Raw genomic sequence first — 24507 nt, 5'->3', positions numbered from 1 at the left:
GCTGACGTGTCAGGCATGGAACATTACTCGGGAATCATCAAATACCTAAATCAAACAAGGTTTTTGTTGATAACCTTGGATGGATAACCAAGATTATCAAGAATAACCCCGAACCAAACGCACCCAAAGTGTTTTTTTTAATTAAAAGGTGTAGTTGTCATCGTAACATTTACTATAAGATGACTTCATATATTCGGGAAGGGGTTAAATTATAAAGGGCATTTATCCTAGCACAGAAATCCTTTACATTTTTTACCCACTAGGAATTGATATTTATTGTAATAAACATTTTATCAACTATCTGACAATATTCGATGGTTTTCCACTGCATATATACGATCATTTTCCTTGTTAGTATCAGCTTTTCTACCGGTGAAAGGCTAAAGGATCATTTTGGTATGAACCCTATGTTTCAAGTTTGAACTCTTAGAGGTGACTTAGTCTCGAGAGCAAGCTAAGAGCGAGCGTTCCTGGCACATTCTACTTCAGCGTTCTTGATAATGGGGTGGTTTCTGAGGAATATTGGATATCTGTAGACGTCTGTGAGGATCTCAGTCGAGGTCTCGTTTCATTACAACAGGGGAGCTCGGGCAGTAAATGAGTTGGGATCTGTTTCATTACAGAAGGGCAGCTCAGACCAGGAAATGCAGCATCCTGAAATCGTAGCTGCACATCATCGATACCTGTTCTTGCACAAACCCTCCGCTGAAGAAGGATCAAAGATGCACGTCTGAGCAGATTGAAGAAGCGATCATGTAGACAAATCTGGAAGTTTCAGATTTAACTTCCGGTCGGATAGTGGTTATAGAGAACGCGCCAGGGGCTTAATATTTTGCTGCATAGGAAAGCAAATGATCAAGAAAAAAAATTGAACTCTTGATTTTTAAATCTTCAACGGCTGCAACTCACTTTGTATTTTATCAAGCATCATCGAAAACCCAAGAACTAGATCATCAGACAATATGATTAGCGTAATAATTTTAGGAGAGAAGGCTTATTCATTGCTTGCAAATCTATGAACTTTTTTGAAAATAAGTACTGAGAAATAATAATAATTTCCAAAAAAATTAATTTACATAGAAAATTCATAGGCCTCTCTGATGAGAATCATCATCGCAAGAAAAACACTCTCACTGTTCCTTTAGCTGGTGATTTTGCTTAGCATCCCGTATATGAAACATTAGCTGCATTTTCAGTCAAGTTAGAAAGGTTAGTGATGTCCAATAGAATGAAAACATTTACGAAATGGTTACGCAACCTTGGTTCCCACATAAAATGTTGTGAATGTACCGGCCAAGAGTGGTAAGCCTGAAATGCATGGCACAATGTAATGATAACCATTCAACCTAAGTGATCATGGAGGAAGAAAGAAATAAGGATCCAAGAGTACCGTCGCTATGAAGCAACCGAGAAACCAACCAACTGATCCCAGATGGTCCTATAACAAAACCAGCAAGATTTGCCACCTGCACAAGTCAAAGAAACAATACCCAGCACTTACATTATGGAGCAAGGTTCATAATGATAAAATGGAATAAATGCACACCAAAAAATGAGGAATTCTGAGAGCAACATAATCAGAAGATAAGGTAACACCATAAATAAAAAGAAGTTTAAAATGTCAGTTTTAGAAAAAGAAAGTCACCAACAAGGAATCTATTATCGAGATGTATCTCAGTTCTCAGGTGACCCTGCCAACTTCACAAATTTAACTTACATACAGTCGCATATAAGGGGCATTTTAAGTGATTCACTTAGAAAAGTGTGAAAAAACATCATGAAAATTGAATAGTTCTGATACTGTAAAAGCTTCACTTAGATTGCCGACCACAATAGGAACAAAGGGTATATTGCAACTTCACTAGATACCAAGCGTGTTAAAAGAACTAATAAAACTAAGCAACTATCAAATAACCACATATCAAACTCATAATTCACAAGATTTAACTGGTTTCCCTTAAAATGAGTTGTGTTGCAAGTATAGCATCAAAAGAGAAATTGTGCTATGAAACCTTCTGATGTTGAGCTAGAGTTTCAAGCTTCACCTGAATGGAAAGCATAATAAAGTTAGTTATCTAAGAAAAAGGATAAAATATACCATTAGGCATGAAATTGTGACCGCTCCTCCAATAGCCTTTAATTCTCGTTTAATACACACCCCAAGAACACTTTGTACCTGAATAGTGTGATGATAAGTATTTCAAAAATGTGTTAATCAATTCCAACTTGGGGACGAGCTACTACAAGCACGCACATCTTGTGACCAACAGTTATTACAATCATATAAGTTGTTACTACTAATTGGTGATATTATGCCTGAGCATATGTATGGCATACTATTTCATAGTGCTAGTCCAAATAGCTTCTAAGCATGACAGTTTGACTTTTCAAAAGAAACCAAGATGAGGCAGCAATTTTTACATGGACACTGGAGATGTAAGATTTGATCACTATTTCAGGAACGAAAAATAGACAAGTCAACCATGCCCACGAAAGAAGCTTCCTATCAGAGACAACAAGAACATTAGGCTTTGTCTAAAGTAAAAGCTCACAAAATCAATTGAATGGATTTCTAAATTTAGATATAAGAGAACATTACCATTCTAGATCATGCCATAATGCTACAAATGTGAAAATAACCCACACATTGAGTAGCTTCCGATGAGAACCACCCAGAGGAATATACATGTATCTGCCAACCATGTTTACATAGTTGCATGAAATGTTTTTCCCAATTATCTGAAAAAAAAAATTGAAAATGAGAAAATGTATGCAAACCTGACGATCCATTTGTTGTAAGACGAGTGCCAGCTTTTCCAAAAGGTTTCCAAGTCATAACAATTGTTGAGACACCTAGGCATATTCTCAGGAGTCTCAATGCCTGCCATCTATAAATGAGAATTTATGTTGGAACTTTAGGAAGAATGCAATCTCAAATTCCCAAGTCCAACAACTAGATTAAAGAAACAGTGATATAACAATAGGAACATTACATTACCAGAAGAATTGTCTACAGCTACAGAATAGTGTGTTGGTGCAGTTAGCACTAATGGTCAAATTTAGATTTTGATGAATAACAAATGAATTAAATTTAGATGTTGTGTTATCTAACTTTATTACCAAGTGTGCAGGACTTGACAGCTCTGGAAGACCATATACGGGGCTGAAATCCAACTAGGTCTGTTGAATCTGATAGCTGGTGGAAAGTCCATATAGGTCAAGGAGTGACCCGAAATATGGCAGGAAATCACAAACCTGACAGCTGGCCAAAGTCCAATTGGATCTGCAGACCTGACAACAGACAGGAAGACCTGATGGGTTAAAGGAGAGCAATTCTGCATGGTAAGTGAGGTAAGTCACAGGAGGAGAGTGATCCGGTGAGGGTGAGTTCCAGTGAGGGACTTTAGGTGCTAGTCCGGCTTAGATCCATTTTGAAGTTTAAGTTGAGACATCCTGGTCTAGAGGACAAGATCTAATTAATAATTGTATTAAATTATGCTAACTCTGTTTTGCAGATTAAATACCTTTCTGTTAGACTAATGGGTTTTTGCAGAAGCAAAAACAAAGTAAAGCTTCGAATGAATAATGTCCAAGGTGCCTCAGAGGGTTGAGGAGGCATCTCAAAGCTACACGAAGGCGCATTGGATTTAGAGGAGGCGCCCTCACGCAGATGAACTTTGAGGATAAAGTTCTCACGACGGGGAGGCACCCTGGAGTGCTGGAGGTGCCTCGGAGCTATGCAAAGGCCCCTCGGAGTGCCTGGAAGGCGCCCTCGCACGAATAGGAACCACAGTATGCAGAGCTTATCGAGTCCGAAGGGGATCACATTTGCAATTGAGGGCACCTCGGATGAGGTTGGAGGCACCCTCAACACTACTTAAAAGGACTATTCGACCAGCAGAAAGTACACAACTTGAATACGAGCTACAACAACTCTTCTGCTGTTACAACTACCCTCTACTGTTGCGCTACTGCTCCGAGACATCCGACTGCTGCCGGTAGACCGACACCAACACACGAGCATCTCACATCAACATACTTTATGATTGGTAACAATTTACTTAGAGCTATTTAATTTATAACTAAGGATTGTCCTTGTTTTGTGTTCCTGTACTCGATTCACTCTTCCGACAGGCTCCGAAAGAGGTCTTTAGTGGATTGCCCAACGATACGGTCCAGAAGGCCATGGTCTTGGAGTAGGAGTCACCGAAGGCTCCGAACCAAATAATCGACCTTGTCTTTGTGTGTTTTCATTTTTTATCTTTCCGTTGCATACTTTGCACTCATACTTAGTCTTAAAAAATGAAAAAGAACAAAGTTCTTAAACACACGTAATTCACCCCTACCCCTCCCATGTGCACCGATCCTACATAGTGTGTCTATATATCAAAGAGAAGTATTTTGATGTTTCAATGTTACTTTCAGCCAATTATTTAGCACTAGCAGAGTCGGGTAAAAAGAAGGGTCCCCCGTAAGCTTTTAGATGGCAGAACTCTATATTGTTTCAAAAAAAATAAAGAATGGATGGATGGATGAAATTTCACTTGAGACAATTCTTGATTGCCTAAAATAATGTTTATATGATACACTTAAGATATTTACATGGGTATCCAATTACTGAAGCTGAATCTGTGGGATATCTGAAGTTCATAGAATAATCATGAAATATTCACTTAGTAAGAATTCTAGAATCTATTGAAGACAATGAGTTGATGGATGAAACATACCTACGCACCATTCATTATAGTTTGCAGTAATATTCTAAATTGTGATAATCTAACATATTTACTTGGGTCTTCAATTATTAACCTTAATGATTGGAGTCTTGACTAGCACAACGTTTGAAGCCAGTGAGTTATTAACAAATTTACTCGTAAGTTATTGTTAACAGTGATATTAGTATACAGAGAAGAAAATATATACAGAGAAGAAAATACATTAGGAAAATATCTCTTCAATTCAGAAGAATACCAGTGACCAAAACCTAAAATAACGCCAAATCAGAAAGAATTTCAGCCACATAAAGTTTACAACCTGTCAACAAAAAAGAAGATAACCACAAATAGTCAGCATATGGATAACAAAACTAAAAACAAAGCAGATCGAAGTGGACAAATGAGAGACCTGATATAATGCAAGGATTTATGAGATGAATTTGCATAAATTGGTAGATTTAAGAGTACCAGAAACAATAAACTGAATGGCATAATGTTTTATTACCATAGAAAATCCAATTCTTTGCACAAGACATGATATTTAGAAAATGAAACAACAAACCAAGACTGCAGCTTAATGAATAAAAAATATAAAATTGTCTTATTTGAGCAACTATTTGCATATCTTATTGGTAAATGAGAACGCTTGATTTAAGCACCTTAAATCATATAAAAACCTAATATCAACTCTTTAGCTTTCATAATGCAAGACACTTTTGTACCAAAAGTGATATCTTGAGAGTGTTAGATGACAATGTAGTTCAAAGATTCAAGAGATAATTGAAGAAATCAAATCCAATGTAAAATAGGATCTCTAGCCAAAATTATTTTTTCTTCCATTAAATGGAAGTTAACACAGTATTCGACAAGCGTCTTTTGAGAAATGATATCATTGCAATGGTTGTGCTTCAAGTCTTTTCTCTATATAGTATGAGTTCACAGATGCAATTAGTTATTTACTGATGCAAGAGGATCCATTATTATTATTATTATTATTATTATTATCAAGTTTCGCTTTTTTGGTATTTAAGATATTTTTGATAATTTCTATCTTTTGTATTTTTTTAGATTTGAGTCCGTTTAGAAATTTTAGGATTGTGAGTCTATTAATAATTTTTTCCTTTCTTTTAGAATTTCTTTACTTTTTTACCCGATAGAAATTGTAGTCTATATATAAGGATGTCTTTCCTTTATTTGGATTTAGGTCTAAAATCCATATAAACATCCATATAGCTATTTGAGTATTAATCCTCGAATTTTAAATAAAAAAAAAATCAGAAAGATACAACAATGATCTCTTCTTGCCTTTTCCTCAAAACCCCCTTCTCATCAGCCCATAGGATAATCATTATCCTGCCCGGCATCAACTGGTATCATAGTTGGCAAGTTCTGATAGAGAAAGTTGAGTATTAGATCCAATGGAAAGTCGTCATGGTCATAGTCGCGGTTGCCACAATAGACAGGTTCCGATTGAGGAAACCGAGCACCATGAAAGACAATTGAGGAGTGAGGATTTACAGAGGAAAGTCGCATATTTAACCTAGCATGTAGCGGCACAACGATCAAGAGGATCGACATGGAGACCTCAAATTTCAAGTTGATCTACCTAAATTTCTGGTACATCACAAACAAACAAAGAATTTTGTTGATTGGATCAATAAAATGGAGTGATTCTTCGACTACAAGTAAGTTTCGGATCAGATGAAGGTGAAGTTGATTGTCATCAAACTCAAGGGTCGAGCATCGGCGCGATGGGAGCACTTACAGGACTCACAAGACAGACAGGGCAAAACGAAGATCAAGGATTGGGAGACGATGATGAAAAAGATAAAAGATCACTTTCTTCTTTTTGGTTACACTTCCTTTTCGTTATAGTGGTTTCGATAAGGGAGGGCCTACCTCCCATCGGCGTGATGGGAGCACTTACAGGACTCACAAGACAGACAGGGCAAAACGAAGATCAAGGATTGGGAGACGACGATGAAAAAGATAAAAGATCACTTTCTTCTTTTTGGTTACACTTCCTTTTCGTTATAGTGGTTTTGATAAGGGAGGGCCTACCTCCAGATAGAGATTTGGACCCGCCATCAAGAGCTGACAAGGTTGATAGTCGAGAAGTTGGAAGGAAGGTGTTTGTTCCTCAGCAGGGTGGTGGTCGCCGAGAATCATATGGTTTTGGCGATGGAAATTCATCAATGGTCGACGCGGTGGATAATTGGGCTACCTTAAAGAAGTCTCTCCCTTCGAAATATTCAAGCTTTGGCTGTTGGATCCGCCCAAGAAGAGGGGTGCTGATGCACCACCACCACCAAGCGAACCCGAAAACTCGCCCAAGCCCCTTTGGCGCTGCTCGTTCAAGAGAAAAGGTTTTGGCTAAAAAAAAGGAATAGATTTGAGGAAAGTTGAGCTAGATTTGGAGCATAGTAAAGTTGAAAGGTACGAGACCAACAAAGAAAGGTTTCTAAAAGAAGAGAACAATATCTCAATCAATCAAGTTATGTCAGATCTAGAGAAGGGAAAGACTGCCACCATGTATGGCGACAGATCTCAGGATATCTTCTATATGGATATTCCAGCTAACCAATTTGCAACAGTTTAGTGCAGGCTGAGTTCCAATATGAGGAAGATGAGGTAACTGAAGGAGCAGTTTTACAAGCAGAGGCAGGATAGGCTGCTGCAGCAGGAAGACTATCGCACATAGAGATTGCAAGAGCAGTCGAAGAGATGCTAATGAACCCATCCGGCTCCAAATCACAAATGTCAAAAAGCCATGGGAGTAGGAAGGACAGCTGAACTGGACAGCATAAGCCAATTTAGGTCTTTAAATGAAGCAGGCCTACAAGAGCTTGTCACTGAATGGTCAACAAGAAATAACTATCCGGTATCCCATGCTCTACAAAAAGCCCTTGTCGCTGCCGTGGCTGTGAACCCTCAGCTGGACCTATATCACATCTTAGTTATGTTGCACTTGGATGGGAGCTTAGAGGAGAACATAACCTGATAGAGGTCAGAAACGTAATCGGCATCCACCAGACAACACTAAACAAGGTGCTGACATCACAAAGAGAGTTTAAAGAAACTGCAAAGGGGCTCATCAATGGTTTCAAGGAAGCGACCGCAAAGATGCTTGGTATTGCTGAGAGACAGGTTCCAAAAACCACTCCGGTGACACAACAGATAATAAAACCACAGGCACCTATAATCAAGACTACTACCCCGGCGGTCAAGCCAACGGAGGTGAAACTGAAAGAAAAGATCAGAGACATATCACAACCTCGAGGAGTAAAGCTTCTCAACAGAACTGAAGACAACTTTGAAAGGTTTTTGCCAAACAGAGATGTGACTGAAACATTGACTGCATTCACGGCATCCCTACCAAGGTCTGCATGGGATGGAGACGTACCAAGGGTCAAAGACAAACTGATGAAGAAATTTGTAGAACACATCACAGAGATGGAAGAATATGCCTCTTTCTACAAAAACCTAACTAACAACTGGGAGGACCACCTCGCTGTAAAGCACTTCTCCGTCAAGGGACAGGAGTTCAAAGCGATCCTCTTCATGCCTAAGCAGGCTCCGTTTGATCTCTTTGACATGAGGAAGAAGATGAACAACATCAACCCTCCTTTTCCGTCTGTGACCTGCCTGAGGACCTCTTTTTTGTGGTGATCTAGAGTTCTATGATGGCTCCTTTGATCGCATCAACTCCAAGCGCCTCGAACGGTTTTCGAGCTTTCTTCCCTTTCAGGATGCAATGGATTCTTCTCAACAGCAACAGCGGCATCACCAACAAGGATGGGTTGCGGCCGCTGCACCCAAGGCTGCCACCGTCTCCCATGGCTACCACCAGCCAACCACCCTCGAGGAGGTCCGCAGCCTGTGGATTGGCGACCTCCAGTACTGGGTTGACGAGAACTATCTCGACAGCTGCTTCTCCCACACCAGGGAGGTTGTGTCAGTAAAAAATCATCTTCAACAAGATAACAGGGATGCCTGAAGAATAGATTTTTGAGCTGAACTGGGCCTCCTTTGGGTTTGGAGAAAGGCATCCCAAAACTGGGCCAGATCATTCCATTTTGGTTGGTGATTTAGCCCTAGATGTGATAGCAGAGTTTAAAATCTCATTCTGTGCCGCCCGACACTGACGGATTTTACTGTTCCATGCGAAACCGGCACCCGCACGCAATAATTTCGTGCGTCATCACGTGCCTCACGTGTGACAGACAAAATCGAGCGCCTGTCGCGCGACAACATGCGCGAGAAGGAATTGAAAACGCGATAGACTAATTAAAAAATACCTATATAAAGTCGGGGAGGCAGCGGTGAGCAACGGCGAGACGATGGAGGGCAATGGCGAGGCGATGGCGACAGCGACGGTGACGGTTGGCAGGGGCGATGCGACGATGGGTAGCGGTGACGCGACAGCGGGCAACGGCGAGGCGACGACGGGCAGCGGCAAGGCAAAGGTGTCGCTAGCAGCAACACGAGCGGCGACTACTGTCCAGGCAAGTATGATTTCTTCGCAAATGGCCAAAGGCGTCCCGGACACCTATGCTTCGACGAGGCTTCAACGCGTCATCCCAAACCGCATCGCAAGTGCCGTCAGAGGCGTCGCCGGAGCCATCGTGTGACACCTTCGCGCCATCGAACACCCTGAGATGCCCTAGTCCAGAAATAAATTAAAATTTTTTATTTATTTAATTTAAACAATTCCCATATGATATTTCAAAGAGACTTTTATGAATTCTAATTAAATTACCCTACTAAAATATATTTAAAATTAAAAAAATAATTTTTTTTATTAATTAATATTCTGAAATTTTGTTTTTTACTATTTTAAATTTTATTTACAAACTCTATTTTTTTTTAATAAATCAGATTTATAATCTAATTTTATGTAAAAAAAATTCTAAAAAATTATAATAACCAGTTTTATATTCTGATAAATTTTTTTACTATTTTACCATTTAATTGATGTTCAAAATTTTTTTACTATCTAAAAAATATATTATTGAAATTAATAATTAATTAAATAAAGAAATAGTTAATTTATATAATTAGTATCTTTGTGTTAATTTATATATTTATTATAGATAATATTTTTTTATCTTAGAATTAATTTGAAATTTAGATCCATGAATATTAACATATTTAGGTTTTCGCACTTTTAGGATTCTTGTTTCCTAAACATATGAAACATATGTTTTTGTCTTAAAATGTCTATATTTGTCTTAAAATGTCTATATTTGATCTGCCTAGATCAATTTTGTTTCATGAAAACTATATTTAATTGTTTTAAACCATATTAAATTTTAAAATAATTGAGAATTTATATAAAATCAATATATGATTTATTTTTAAATTATACACAACAAACATGTTTATCCAATAATTATTATATATAAATAAAAAAAATACTGAAACAATATCGGCACAACGCGATATTGAAACCGTATTGTTCCGGTCTTTGACCAAAACTCGGCATTGGTAGAGATTTTAAACCTTGTGTGATAGATTATTTATTACAAGAGACATTTTGAGCCAACTATCCATCAGCCATGATGTCAGTTATGTTGTGCTTGTGTTAAGAGATTTCAGTGATGTTGTGCTTGTGTCAAGAGATGTGTTCCATACACACAAGATACACTAATTATGATTGAAGATATGTATAAAGAAAAGCTTTGTGTCATTGAGTTTCTGGCGATCCTTTTAGCTTCTCTGGACAATTGGAAAGAGAGATTATTATATATGACACTTAAATAATAATTAAATAATAAGTGTTAATTAAGAAATTATCTTATAGAATTTTTTAAAAATGTTAGGAATTTTTTGAGATTTAAACCGAATTCATATGGCATGTTTAAGGGGATGAATCTATTAGAGTTAGAGAAAACCTTATTCGAATATAACTTAAGTGAGAGTTGATTGATTTAATCAACCTAAGAATTATAATTAATTAACCTAGATATATAAATATCAAAATCTAAGTGTGTGTTTGGTTTGTACATTTTCCATTTTTATTTTCTGGAAAACGCGCGTTTCTGAAAAATGATGTTTTGTTTGTGTTTTCCATGTCTGTTTTCTAAAAAATAAATAGCATTTTCTAGAAAAATAGAGAATGTCTAAAAGTCGTTTTCTATTTTCTAGAAAACGCAGAAAATGAAAAACACGCAAATCAAACGCACCCTAAGTTTTTCTCATCCCCTCACTATTTCGTCCCGACCCCTTCTCGATTTCTTCATCGCCGCCTCACCTCCTCCTGTGCCCTAGCTTCCATCGCCGCCACCCCCTCTCCTGATCCAGTCGCCATCGCTTACGCCGTGTCAACTGCAATAAGCATGGCCCATTGTCGGTGCCGAGAGTCCTCCCTACCATAGGTCCGGCCTGAGCACCGCCTTTTGCTCGCGAGCAACCGAAGCCAAATGCCACCCTCTTCCCCTCGCCATGGTTGTGACATCGCTTCCCTCTCCCCTTCCGACAGCCCCACATCAGCCCCCTCCCATGGCACCGCCTCCATGGAACAACAGCAGCCGCAGGGCTAGCCTCGGCTCCGTTTTCACCTCCTCAAATGCAATACCAAGCGGTGCCAGCTCCTCTACCGGCCCAGGCTTTGGCCCCACAATTGGCTTCAGCTGATGAGACACGCACGCTTGGGATCAGTGACTTGCAACACTGCATGGATGAGAGCTACATCTACGGTTGCCTTGTACAAACCGGAAAGGTAATTTCTGTTAAATTAATCTGCAATAGACATAACTGGGAAGTCTGATGGTTTTTGTTTTATTAAGTTTGTAACTCATGTGGTTGCAGATCGAGTTCTTCAAGCATATAATGATCAAGGGATGCTAAACTCAGAACAAGTTTTCAGATTGAATGGGGCAACATGGGGAGCAGGTGAGAAACAAAATGATGGCATAGAATACACAATTTTGTTGGTGATTGGGCTGTAGATGTGACTGATGAATTGTTACAATTAATATATGGATTGAAAGATTGATTAATGTAGAGTAAATAATATATATCAAGTGATGAGTGGATTAAGCAATTAGTAATTGGATTAAACTAATAGATGATTAATTAGGTTCATTACTTGGTAATCGGAGTTTGATACAGAGTTTCTCAAATTAGAATGAGATTAGTTGAGATTCATAGTTAATTAATATGAAACAATCAGAACTTATAGAGGGTTAAAAGTGATTTAGGATTTGTTTTCGTTACCCGATCTAGGGCAGATCTAGGTTTTGATTGTGCTATTTGTTGCAGGTTTCGAGACAGGAGCCCAGATTGGAGGGCATTCAATACAAGACACCGATAAAGGCAGTATTTTCATTCCTTAACTTCCTTAGTATATTGACCTTAGTGCATGAGTATGGTTAGATAGGCAATTTATTACCTTGACTCTATTCCTATAAAGCTTGAGTTTGATACTCATGTGTTTGACCTTAGAGATGATCTACTTAATATCCATACAGTCTCATCTTTGGCTATCGATATTTCATAGATGTATACACGTATATGGTGTGTACTATAGGTATTGTCTTTGGCTATTCATATTTCATAGATGTACACACGTGTACGGTGTGTACAATAGGTATTTTATCTATCTATTCATATTCTATACTTGTGCACACGTGTATGGTATGTACTATAGATGTTTTCTCTTTGACTATTCATGTTGTTTGGTAGACACATGCATTGTTTACAGTTTATACTTCCGGATATATTTGCGTCACTGTTGCATGGAGATGGCTAGTTATGATTAATTACATCTTACACCTCATTGCATTATATGCATGTTGTCAACAGTCTCCCTTTTTGGTTGAAAGAGTCGTCGGTCATATTATCTGCCCACTCGTCCACTCAGGGATAGTCGTAGCTAGAGTTGCGTGCAGCGTGTCATGTCGTACCCACTCAGCCATTCAGGGTAGTGATAGTGGGGTTGCGCACAGACAATGACCTCTTGATATGTAGCTAGATAGCTACGTTTGCATCCTATTAAACCGCTCACTCAGATGTGGTAACTGGAGATGGTACAGTTGTCATAGTCCTGCCCACTCGACCACATAGATGTCATGGTAGCTAGAATGGTGTGTAGGAGTGACTTTGCATATACATGATGTATGTTGCATATGCATGTGAGATATGTTGTATTTGCTATTATATTTATTGCAATGTCAGACATGCATGTTATTAGTATGTATATGTTATACATGTTGATCCTTACTTATCATACGTACCTAGATAGCTACATCCTATCTGCCCACGAGGTCATTCATGGTCGAGCATTCTCCCGCAGACAAGGACCTAACATTTCGAATTGCCCACAAGGTCATCCATGGTAGAGCATCCTCCCGCCTTCTATACCTTCTATAGCTAGACAGCTAGATGTCTTAGTCATTTGTATTTCCTGTGATAGAGTGATTACTCTCATGTTTGTTTATATATTTCTATTATTTGCACTTCTACATACGTATGTTGTACAGTACTCATGTTGATCATTACTTATCATGTCTCATTGTATAATACACGGCTAAGCAGGTTGATATATGTAATAATTCATTCTTATGATTATTATCTATTGGTGAGTATTACTTTAGATATTGTATACCTTTGTGTCTCCTTACACTTGGCTCATACACTATCCATCTCTTATTACCCGATGAGTCATTTGGACTCACTACCCCATGTATGTTTTCCTTACCCGATAGAAGATATATGGAGTCGCTTGGAGATCACATCTGCAAATCCCATGTCACGTCAAGAGTTTTCCACATTATTCGTTTTACATTTTGCTTGCACTTTGATTTTTCGGACACGTTCATGTAATAATTGTCTTGTGTGTGGATTTTGCTTATGTTGGGTACTTTATTCTGATTATGGTACTTGTTAGGTTTAAGCCGTGCCGGCATGCAGTCTATTCAGTTGTGTTTGAGTGGTTGAGTGGTTTTCGTATATCTTTATAGTTATTAGTTGGATATTATTATCTTGCGTGGTTATGCTTATATAGTTGTGTGGACTAGTTAGCATGTTTATCTAGCATTGTCATAAGGGAGTCTATCCGTTTGGTTAGACAAGTATACCTCGGAGGCGTGATAGATATCCTCTCATCTGATTTTTCAACATTCAAGGTTGCGAACCTAGGTGTAGTGTTTGATGATTTTGCCGATTTGATGCCAGAGGATCCATAGGTTTTTATTATTATTTTTTATAATTTTTACCTTTTTGGTATTTAAAGTATTTTTTGTATTTTAATATTTTTGATCATTTCTATCTTTTATATTTTTTTTTTATTTGAGTCCATTTAGATATTTTAGGATTGTGAGTCTATTATAATTTTTTTTTTCTTTTAGAATTTCTTTCGTTTCTTTACAAAATAGGAATTGTAGTCTATATATAAGGATTTCTTTCTTTTATTTGGGTTTAGAGTGTAGAGTTTATATAAACGTATGTTTAGCTGTTCGAGGATTAATCATCAAATATTAAATAAAATTTTCTTGTTTTCCGGTAAGATTTGGAGAACAGCATGTTATCTCTTCTTGTCTTCTCAAACCCCCTTCTCGTCATTCAGCAGGATAGTCTATCCTACCCCGCGTCATTACTAATTAGTACAACATTCTTAAATCTGTTAATCTTAGATCCTTATAATTTCATGAATGATGGATGGTAAACTTTCAGAAGCTACAAGGCATGAAATCTTTTTCATTTCTCCAAAATATATGTTTTTCCAGTAGCCTAGCCACTCTGAACCATTTGGATCAACAGATTGGAACATCTTCCAATGTTTTCTTTTTTCAGGCTCAGCCTTTGTACTGCCATTGTACAAATAATAGGAAGATAAACTTAATACTACCCCATAAAAGCACACAAGGAAACTTCATGCTATATAAATATTATCTTAGGCACATAAACTTAATAATGAAAAAAAAAAAACAAGTAATAGGAAGATATCCTACCCCATAACCTATGATAAGGATGTCCAATGGGGATAAATGCCTCCAAGATCCACTGAATAAAAAAGAAAGGGAAAATAAAAATAGTTAGAGGGAAATGTAAATAAAGAATCTAATTTGCATTTAAAGAGGGAAATGAAAACAAAACAATCCTATTTGGATTTAACAATTACTAACCTAACTGCAAAAGCATTGTAATATAGATGATGTGTCATTGCTTCCATAAGGAAAAGGGCAAGAATCCATTTTATGCCATACCAAGTTATTTGGCCAAGCGAGTAGTTCTTCTGTGACATATCCATCTACAATGATAAATACCAAGAAAAATTAGATAAATGAAGATAATCGTGTATGCTTTTGTTGGAAAGCACATCAACAGTACAACTTTAGTTTTGAATCGAATATGCATACAATATAATAAAGCAATAAGGCAAGCCAAACCAAGCATAAGATAACACAAAATGAAACCAACACAATCTTGAGCATACTAAAAAAAACATTTTGACTTGTACAAAAGGCTCATACGTCATAAACGATAGTCATGCAAAATCTGATGATCGATCAATAGATTATTTTATTATTTAAAAAGAGGCTCGGATAATAGTTAGTTGCACAGGGAGTGGAGTTGTAAAGGTTTCAAAACCAGATCAATTACCTCATAAGAGGTTGTATCAGCCTCTACACAAGTTTAGTACCTCGACTTGTCAATAGTTAAAATGACATCAACCAAAAAAGAAACTAGTTTTGTGGCAATATTAGCTAAAACTTTTATAGATCGTGAACACTGAGATTGAATGTGGGGTTTATATACTTGATGTTTGAAGAAATAGAAAAGGATCTCAATGAAAACATAGAAATTTATTGAATTTTAAAAATAAAATACATAATAATAATAATCAGACAAACTAGATCGTTGAACATGAAGTGAGGGCATTAAATTAAAATCAGATTGGATTCGAACTAAATCCAATAGATAGGCGTGGCGGCAATAAGAGTTATGTTGGTTTAAACAGAGATTGATTTGGATTTGACTAGACCAAGTTATGACCGAACCAAATTTAATAACTTACACCGGTTCAGTCGGTTTAAACAAATTAGGGTATTTTTTAGGAAACCTTATCTTTCCTCTTTTCTCTCCACTTTTTCTCTCCACATAAGCAGAAGCCATGCCTCACCGCCATACCGCCTCATCCCTTCTCTCTCTTTTTCCTCTTTTTCCTTATTTCTTCTTCTCTTTCCCTTCTCTAACGACAGCAAACCTGCAACAGCAACCATCTCCCCTTCTCAAGCATAGGAGCTCTCTTTTCTTCTCCTTTCTCTTCTCCAGCAAGAAACACAGCAGCAGCTGCTGTCCTCTCACAATGACAAGAGCAGCAGACCTCCTCGCCCCTTCGTCCGTTGTTGTTCCAACCAACCACAGCCACCGTAGCCCCCGCTGGAGCTAGCCAAGGCCACCGGTGAAAGGCAAAATGGTTCTCCTTCCTTTTCTTTCAACGTTTCAGCAGTTTCATCATTTTGTATGTCCTGTTCTTTCAGCCAACGGCAGTAAATCATCACTCCTTTCATCCTCTCTTAGGTTTCAAACAACAACTTCTTTTCCTCTTTCCAGCATAAGATTCAGCCAACAACAACTCCTGTTCTTGCTTCTTCCTATTTTTCAGCAATAGGCGTAGCTTCAAAAGAAGTTGCAAGATATTTTTTATTGTTATCAATTTAGGAATGAGGAATATTATGAGGAAGCAAGATAAAAAATGATCCTTCAACTTCGAGCAGTAGATAATATTCAGATTTTATGTCATTATTCTTATTGGAAATGGGAGCATTAGAGAAAAAGTTGGAGTTACATCTATTAAGGAAAAACTCCGAGAGACACGTTTAAGATGGTACAGGCATGTACTTAGACGACCAATAAATGTTCCAGTTAGGCGATGTAAAACTATGACAAACACGCAATCAAACGAGGAAAAGGAAGATCAAAAAAGACTTGATCAGCAAGGATAAATCAAGATAAACATTATTTAAATATAGATGATGATATAGTTGGAGATAGAGCTCAATGGCGTAAAAGAATTCATATAGCCAACCTCACCTTGTGGGATAAGGTTTGGTTGTTATTTTTTGTATGTCATTATTCTTATTGGATAGCATTTTGATTATTTGAGTTTTTTTTTGTTTTATATTTGTAGATACGGGGTTGAGTGGAACACGTTGATCCAAGGATTAAGGTATCGTTTCGTGCCGGGCGGCATGGACGGTTTTTACCGTTCCGTCGCCCAGCCAAAACCGACACCCGACCATCAGTGATTTCGGCACATGACACGGGCGAGCGTGGAGCTGTGCTTTCGGCGCGTGATACGCGCGTTGAAGCGCGCCAGTACAAGCGACACTCGAGATCGATAAATCACGCGACAAAAGGAATCGAATCGATTCCTTCTCTCGCGCGATCGATTACAAAAGGAATCGATTCGATTCCTTCTATCGCGCGCAAAACCCTATAAAACGTACCAACAAGATCGATTAGCAACACAGCGAGGCGAGGCGAGGTGCGGCGAGGCGCGGCGAGGCGAGCAACGGCAGAGGTAAGATTTCCCCTATTCGTCCCATCGTGTATGCATCGCAGGGGTCCGGCGACGCCGAAGGAGTCGTCGGACGCCTCTGGCGCCGCCGAAGGCGTCCAGCGACAGTAAATCATCACTCCTTTCATCCTCTCTTAGGTTTCAAACAACAACTTCTTTTCCTCTTTCCAGCATAAGATTCAGCCAACAACAACTCCTGTTCTTGCTTCTTCCTATTTTTCAGCAATAGGCGTAGCTTCAAAAGAAGTTGCAAGATATTTTTTATTGTTATCAATTTAGGAATGAGGAATATTATGAGGAAGCAAGATAAAAAATGATCCTTCAACTTCGAGCAGTAGATAATATTCAGATTTTATGTCATTATTCTTATTAGAAATGAGAGCATTAGAGAAAAAGCCGGAGTTACATCTATTAAGGAAAAACTCCGAGAGATACGTTTAAGATGGTACAGGCATGTACTTAGACGACCAATAAATGTTCCAGTTAGGCGATGTAAAACTATGACAAACACGCAATCAAACGAGGAAAAGGAAGATCAAAAAAGACTTGGTCAGCAAGGATAAATCAAGATAAACATTATTTAAATATAGATGATGATATAATTGGAGATAGAGTTCAATGGCGTAAAAGAATTCATATAGCCAACCCCACCTTGTGGGATAAGGTTTGGTTGTTATTTGTTGTATGTCATTATTCTTATTGGATAGCATTTTGATTATTTGAGTTTTTTTTTATTTTATATTTGTAGATACGGGGTTGAGTGGAACACGTTGATCCAAGGATTAAGGTGTCGTTTCGTGTAGGGCGGCACGGACGGTTTTTACCGTTCCGTCGCCCAGCCGAAATCGGCACCCGACCATCAGTGATTTCGGCACATGACACGGGCGAGCGTGGAGCTGTGCTTTCGGCGCGTGATACGCGCGTTGAAGCGCGCTAGCACAAGCGACACTCGAGATCGATAAATCGCGCGACAGAAGGAATCGAATCGATTCCTTCTGTCGCGCGATCGATTACAGAAGGAATCGATTCGATTCCTTCTATCGCGTGCAAAACCCTATAAAACGTACCAGCGGGATCGATTAGCAGCACAGCGAGGCGAGGCGAGGCACGGCGAGGCACGGCGAGGCGCGACGCGGCGCGGCGAGGCGAGCAACGGCAGAGGTAAGATTTCTCCAATTCGTCCCATCGTGTATGCATCGCAGGGGTTCGGCGGCGCCGAAGGAGTCGTCGGACGCCTCTGGCGCCGCCGAAGGCGTCCAGCGCCGCCGGACCCCTGCGATCCGTCGCTCGGTAGCAACGTGATCACTCCCCGCGGCGTGATCGCGATGCGTGCGTGCGGGCGTTGCGGGCATTTAAGAAAATAAATTCTAATTTAAATTTATAACAATTCCTAAGGTAGGGATGATATTCCAAACAGGCTTTTATATATCCTAATTAAATTTTCTCAATAAAAATTAAAATATATAAAAAATATATTTAAAAATCAAAATTTTAATTAATATTATGAAAAAATAATTTTTAATGTTTTAAATTGTATTTAAAAATTTTAAAAAAATTATAATAAATCTGTTTAAAATTTAAAAAAATATATAAAAATTCAGATATATATTATACTATTTTTTATTTAAAATTTAATTTAATTTTTTAAAAAAAATAATAATAATAATTCAGATTTATCATTTATATTCTAATATTCTAAAAAAATAAAAATTCTAAAAAAAATTAATAAATTAAATTTATATTTTTATATTTTTATTATTTTATATTTTTAAAATAATAATTAATTTGTATAATTATTATATATAAAGTAACATCTTTATGTTAATTTATATATTTATTATAGATAATATTTTTTTATCTTAGAATTAATTTAAAATTTGGATCCATAAATATTAACTTTTGTACTTTTGTAATATGTTTAGAAATATTACAAGTCTTTTATTTTTAAAATCTTGATAAAGGTATGCTGTCATGTTTATGATTCCTAATAAAACACTTATAATTTTGTGCAATTTTGATCATTCTAAATTTAGAAAGGTGAATTAATATTTTAGGAGATTGTTTTAAATTTTAAAAAGTAGATTGTTATAATTTATATATTTAATTTGTAAATTTACAATGATAAATATATTCTTAACGTTATAAAATGATGACCATTACTTGGAAATGTGCATTACTGTATTATTCTTAATTTTTTATAATGCTTAGGTAATGACACCAAACAATAATCTCATGATCCAGCTTGGAGGCACGCACGACGATTAGAAAATCGATTCCATTGGCAATGTTTGCATTACGATATGATTGGATGCGGTGGTAGGACTACACGCCTAAAACAACATCTTACCGGTGGATATCTGGATATTTCTAATTTTTCAAAAGTTCTCAAAAAATTCGTCGTGCAATGAAAGAGGAACTTGATGGCAAAAAATATTAAAGTATAAACAACAATGATAACGTGAACTTGTTAATAGTCGAAGCTCTAAAGAACCAATTTACGATGAATTTGGAGATTGTGATGAAATTCCAAATGACGAAGATTTTTTAGCAGCTCTTAGTGTCTCTCGAACTCAATATAACTATGAGCAAAATATGCGACATAAAAGTGGCTCAGCTAATGCCAGTGGAAGTGGCTCAACTACTGCAACAACATTAGGAATGAGTGCAAGTGTTCGTATTCCTTCAACACAAGGTGGTATTGATCGTTTTTTTTCTTCTATGGGACGAAGACGTGTAGTTGATATTGCTGATATTGATCCACTAGCATTTCCAGACCAAACTAGCAAACAGACTAGGATTGATGATGTATATTTAAAACAGAAGAAGAAATCAATCGGTAAAAGTATTGCTAAATTTTTCCATTTTAATCATATTCCCCCTAATGCAGCAAACAACACATACTATCGTAGCATGGTGTCCAACATCCAAAAATCTGGTCCTGGTATTCAACCTCCGACTACATATGAAATTGCCGGTCCATATTTAGATGAACAAGTGGAGGAGATCAAGACTTGGATCCTATCATACAAGAAACAATGGAGCTTATATGGGGTTACGTTGATGTGTGATGGCTGGACAGGACCTACACGGATCAGCATCATCAACTTTCTACTATACTGCAATAGAAAGGTGATATTTCATAAATCTATTGATGCAACTACAGACTATCATGATGCACCCTACATATTTCGTTTGATGGATAGTGTAGTTCACGAGATAGGTGCAGAACATATAGTACATAGTACAGGTGATTACAGATAATGGTGCCAACTTTAAAAGGGCTAGAGAGATATTGGAGCAAAGGTATCAAACATTATTTTGGACACCATGCGCAGCACACTGTATCGATTTGATGATGGCAGATATCGGTAAGCTCGATATAGTGAAGAAGGTAGTGAAAAAAGGTCAATCTTTAACAAAATTCATCTATAATCATCATTGGGTTCATGGATCAATGAGGAAATTTATTGATGGGGAGATTCTGCGACCAGGAGCGACTAGATTTGTCACTCACTTTCTACTGTTAAAATCGTTGAATCAGAAAAAAGTCGGATTAAAGGTCATGTTCTCTTCTGAGGATTAGGAAGCCTCTCGATATTCTAACACGACTGAAGGTAAGGAGGTGCAAAAAATTATTATGTCTATCAGATTTTGGGGCTATATCGCAGATATTCTTATAGCAGTAAAACCATTGTACGTTGTTCTACGTAAATTGATATGGACAAGAAGCCACAAATGGGCAACGTTTACCGCCTAATTCATGAAGCAAAAGAGGAAATTAAGAGGCGTCTACAATCACCGACCAAGTATCAACATTACACTGATATAATCACTACAAGATGGGATGATCAAATGGGAAAACCTATTCATTTGGCCGGTACGTATTTTTTAATGATAACGAATTTTTAATATTGTTATTAATAATTATATATGTTTAATTATTATAGGCTATTATCTCAATCCGGCATATCAATATCGTTATAATCTTGGCACAAATGATGATTTATTAGTGGCCCTCAGACATGTAATATCAAGACTACATACAAACACAGAATCAATTGCTGAGACTATTAATGAAAGTCGATTATTTCGAGAGGCATATGGTTCTTTTAGCGATCCTATTGCAGTTTCATGCAGATATAAAATGGATGCAGGTAAATATAGTAAAAATTATTACTAATTATTGTTAACTCCGCCCATGATGACCGGTCATGGCCGGTCCCAAGCCTGGATAAAGGAGAGGGGTTGCGTTAGGTTGCCAGCCAACGTCAAACTATGGTAAATATTCAATGAATGAATCCATTAAACTATTGTGCTAATGCTAGGTTGTTCCCCGGAAGGAACGCGTTGCAGGGTCCGACTGTAACATCTCGGCAAGGACCGCTACATCTCCAGAACTCGGGTGTGGTGATAAATATGCAAGAGTTCGCGTTATAGGATCCGACTGTAACGTCTCAGCAAGGACCGCTACATCTCCATGAGAACTTGGGTGTAGTGTTAAATAGGCAAAAGTTCTCACACCATAGGTTAGATAAGAACAAATATGATAGGAAAACTAATAATCTAAGATTTGGAACATGGAATATAGGAACTCTCACTGGTAAATCAATGGAGGTAGTAGATATGATGATTAGGAGAAAAATTAATATTTTGTGTGTACAAGAGACAAAATAAATAGGCGAGAAGGCAAAGATGATAGAGAACTCGGGTTTTAAGTTATGGTACACTGGAAAGAGTAAAGCAAGAAATGGAGTGGGTATCATTGTAGATAGTTTGTTAAATGATGAAATTGTAGGAGTAGTTAGAAAAGGGGATAGAATTATAGCCCTTAAGATAATAGTGGAGAAAGAAACTATGAACATAATTAGCGTATATGCACCACAAGTAGGATTAGATGAAGCTACCAAATTAAAGTTTTGGGAGGACTTAGATGAAATATTACAAAATATTCCACCAAATGAAATGATTTTAATAGGAGGTGATCTAAATGGGCATGTCGGAGTGAAAAATGAGGAATATGAGAGAGTACATGGAAGTTATGGGTTTGGAACGAGGAATGAGGAAGGGAAAACTATATTAGATTTTGCGATAACATCTGACCTTATATTAGCTAATACATTTTTTTAGAAAAGAGAAGAACACTTAGTCACATTCAAAAGTGGGAATAATAAATCGCAAATTGACTTTCTTATGGTTAGGAAGAAGGATATAAAGATTTGTAAAGATTGCAAAGTCATCTCTGGAGAAAGCCTAACTACCTAACATAGGGTAGTAGTATTGGATATACACCTCAAACATAGTATCAATAGAAAGAAAATATATACAATTCCTAGAATTAAGTGGTGGAAGTTAAAGGATGGGAAACAAAATATATTTAAGGAGAAGGTAGAAGTACAAGCATTAGGTGAAATATACGATGACTCTAATACAACATGAGATAAGATGGTATCAAAGTTGAAAATAGTAGCTAAGAGTGTACTAGGTGAGTCAAAGGGACATGTACCACTAAGTAAAGAATCTGGGTGGTGGAATGAGAAAGTACAAGAGAAAGTGAAGGAAAAACGAATAGCCTATAAGAAATTATATATTTGTAAGAACGAGGAAAACTTAAAAAAATATACAATAGCCAAGAAAGAAACTAAGAAAGTAGTGAGTGAAGCAAAAAATGAAACTTTTGAACGCTTATATCAAAAATTGGATACAAAAGAAAGGGAAAGAGACATTTATAGAATAGCTAAAGTGAGAGAAAGGAAAACAAGAGATCTTAGCCAAATAAAATGTATTAAAGATGAATGTAATAGGGTATTAGTAAATGATGGAGAAATAAAAGAGCGATGGAAAAGGTATTTTCATCAACTTTTTAATGAAGGTTTAGGTGACCAACTTAACTTAGGTAATTTAATTACGTCAAATGAGCATAGAAATTTTAATTTTTATCGTAGAATTCAAACTTCAGAAGTAAAATAAACTTTAAATGAGATGCACAATGGAAAAGTCGTTGGACCAGATGATATTCCGATAGAGGTATGGAAGTGCTTAGGGAAACAAGGTATTGAATGGCTTACAAAATTATTTAACATGATATTGAAAACAAAAAGAATGTCTGATCAATGGAGGATAAGTACTCTAGTTCTCTTATATAAGAACAAGGGAGACATACAAAATTGTGCAAACTATAGGGGTATTAAACTAATGAGTCATACTATGAAACTTTGGAAAAAAGTAATAGAAAAAATATTAAGGAAGGAGACCACAGTGACAGAAAATCAATTTGGGTTCATGCCAATAGAAGCTATACATCTTCTTAGACAATTAATTGAAAAATATCGGGAGCAAAAATAAGATCTACACATGGTATTCATTGACTTAGAAAAAACTTATGATAAAGTCCCAAGAGAAATAATATGGAGAATTTTAAAAAATAGAGGTGTTAGCGTAACATATATTGAACTAATTAAGGATATGTATGAGGATGTAACGACCAGAGTAAAGATTTCAGGCGGAGTAACTGAAGCATTTCCAATAAAGATAGGGTTACATCAAGGATCAGCCCTAAGTCCCTATCTTTTTACACTAATTATGGACGAACTCACTGCGCACATTCAAGACACAGTACCGTGGTGCATGTTGTTTGCAGATGATATTATTTTGGTAGATGAGACACGTGAAGGAGTAAATGCTAAGCTAGAATTTTGGAGGGAAACACTAGAAGGGAAAGGTTTTAAGCTTAGTAGATTAAAGACAGAATATATGGAATTTAAGTTTAGCAATATTAGAAGTAATGAAACAATTGTTAAGATAGGAGAGGACGAGTTGCCCGGAACCGAGAGATTTAAATATTTAGGATCATTTTTACAAAATGATGGAGGGATTGAGAGAGATGTCTTACATAGAATACAAGCAGGATGGGTGAAATGGAGGGGAGCGTCGGGTGTTTTATGTGACCGTAAAGTATCTCTTAAACTTAAAGGTAAGTTCTATAAAACCGCAGTTAGACCTGCTATGTTATATGGAGCTGAATGTTGGGCTATGACTCGAGCACATGAGCATAAGATAAGAGTTGCAGAGATGAAGATGTTAAGGTGGATGTGTGGACATACGAAGATGGACAAAATAAGGAATGAGAGCATTAGAGAAAAAGTCGGAGTTGCATCTATTGAGGACAAACTCCGAGAGACACGTTTAAGATGGTACGGACATGTACTTAGACGACCAATAAATGCTCCAATTAGGCGATGTGAAACCATGATAAACATGCATATCAAA

General features: G+C 37.2%; 1 protein-coding gene across 5 annotated transcripts in view; it reads right to left on the bottom strand.

Annotated features, from left to right (window-relative positions):
* Positions 1-953: 953 nt before the first annotated feature.
* LOC122002009 (membrane-bound O-acyltransferase gup1-like) overlaps positions 954-24507 on the bottom strand; it is a 39808-nt gene continuing 16254 nt past the window's right edge. For 3 of the 5 annotated variants that reach the window (XM_042557023.1, XM_042557024.1, XM_042557025.1), the window contains 10 exons: positions 14843-14967; positions 14669-14720; positions 4972-5034; positions 2779-2888; positions 2600-2692; positions 2422-2503; positions 2099-2176; positions 1391-1466; positions 1259-1308; positions 954-1184 (listed from right to left, as the gene is read on the bottom strand). In XM_042557023.1, the coding sequence (XP_042412957.1) occupies positions 1131-1184; positions 1259-1308; positions 1391-1466; positions 2099-2176; positions 2422-2503; positions 2600-2692; positions 2779-2888; positions 4972-5034; positions 14669-14720; positions 14843-14967 (783 nt within the window). In that variant the 3' untranslated portion in view covers positions 954-1130. The other 2 variants (XR_006117553.1, XM_042557026.1) reach the window with 2 other exon arrangements.

The sequence above is a fragment of the Zingiber officinale genome, chromosome 7A (assembly GCF_018446385.1).
Source record: "Zingiber officinale cultivar Zhangliang chromosome 7A, Zo_v1.1, whole genome shotgun sequence".
NCBI classification, from domain to species: domain Eukaryota; kingdom Viridiplantae; phylum Streptophyta; class Magnoliopsida; order Zingiberales; family Zingiberaceae; genus Zingiber; species Zingiber officinale.
This window is presented reverse-complemented; position numbering and strand designations above follow the sequence as displayed.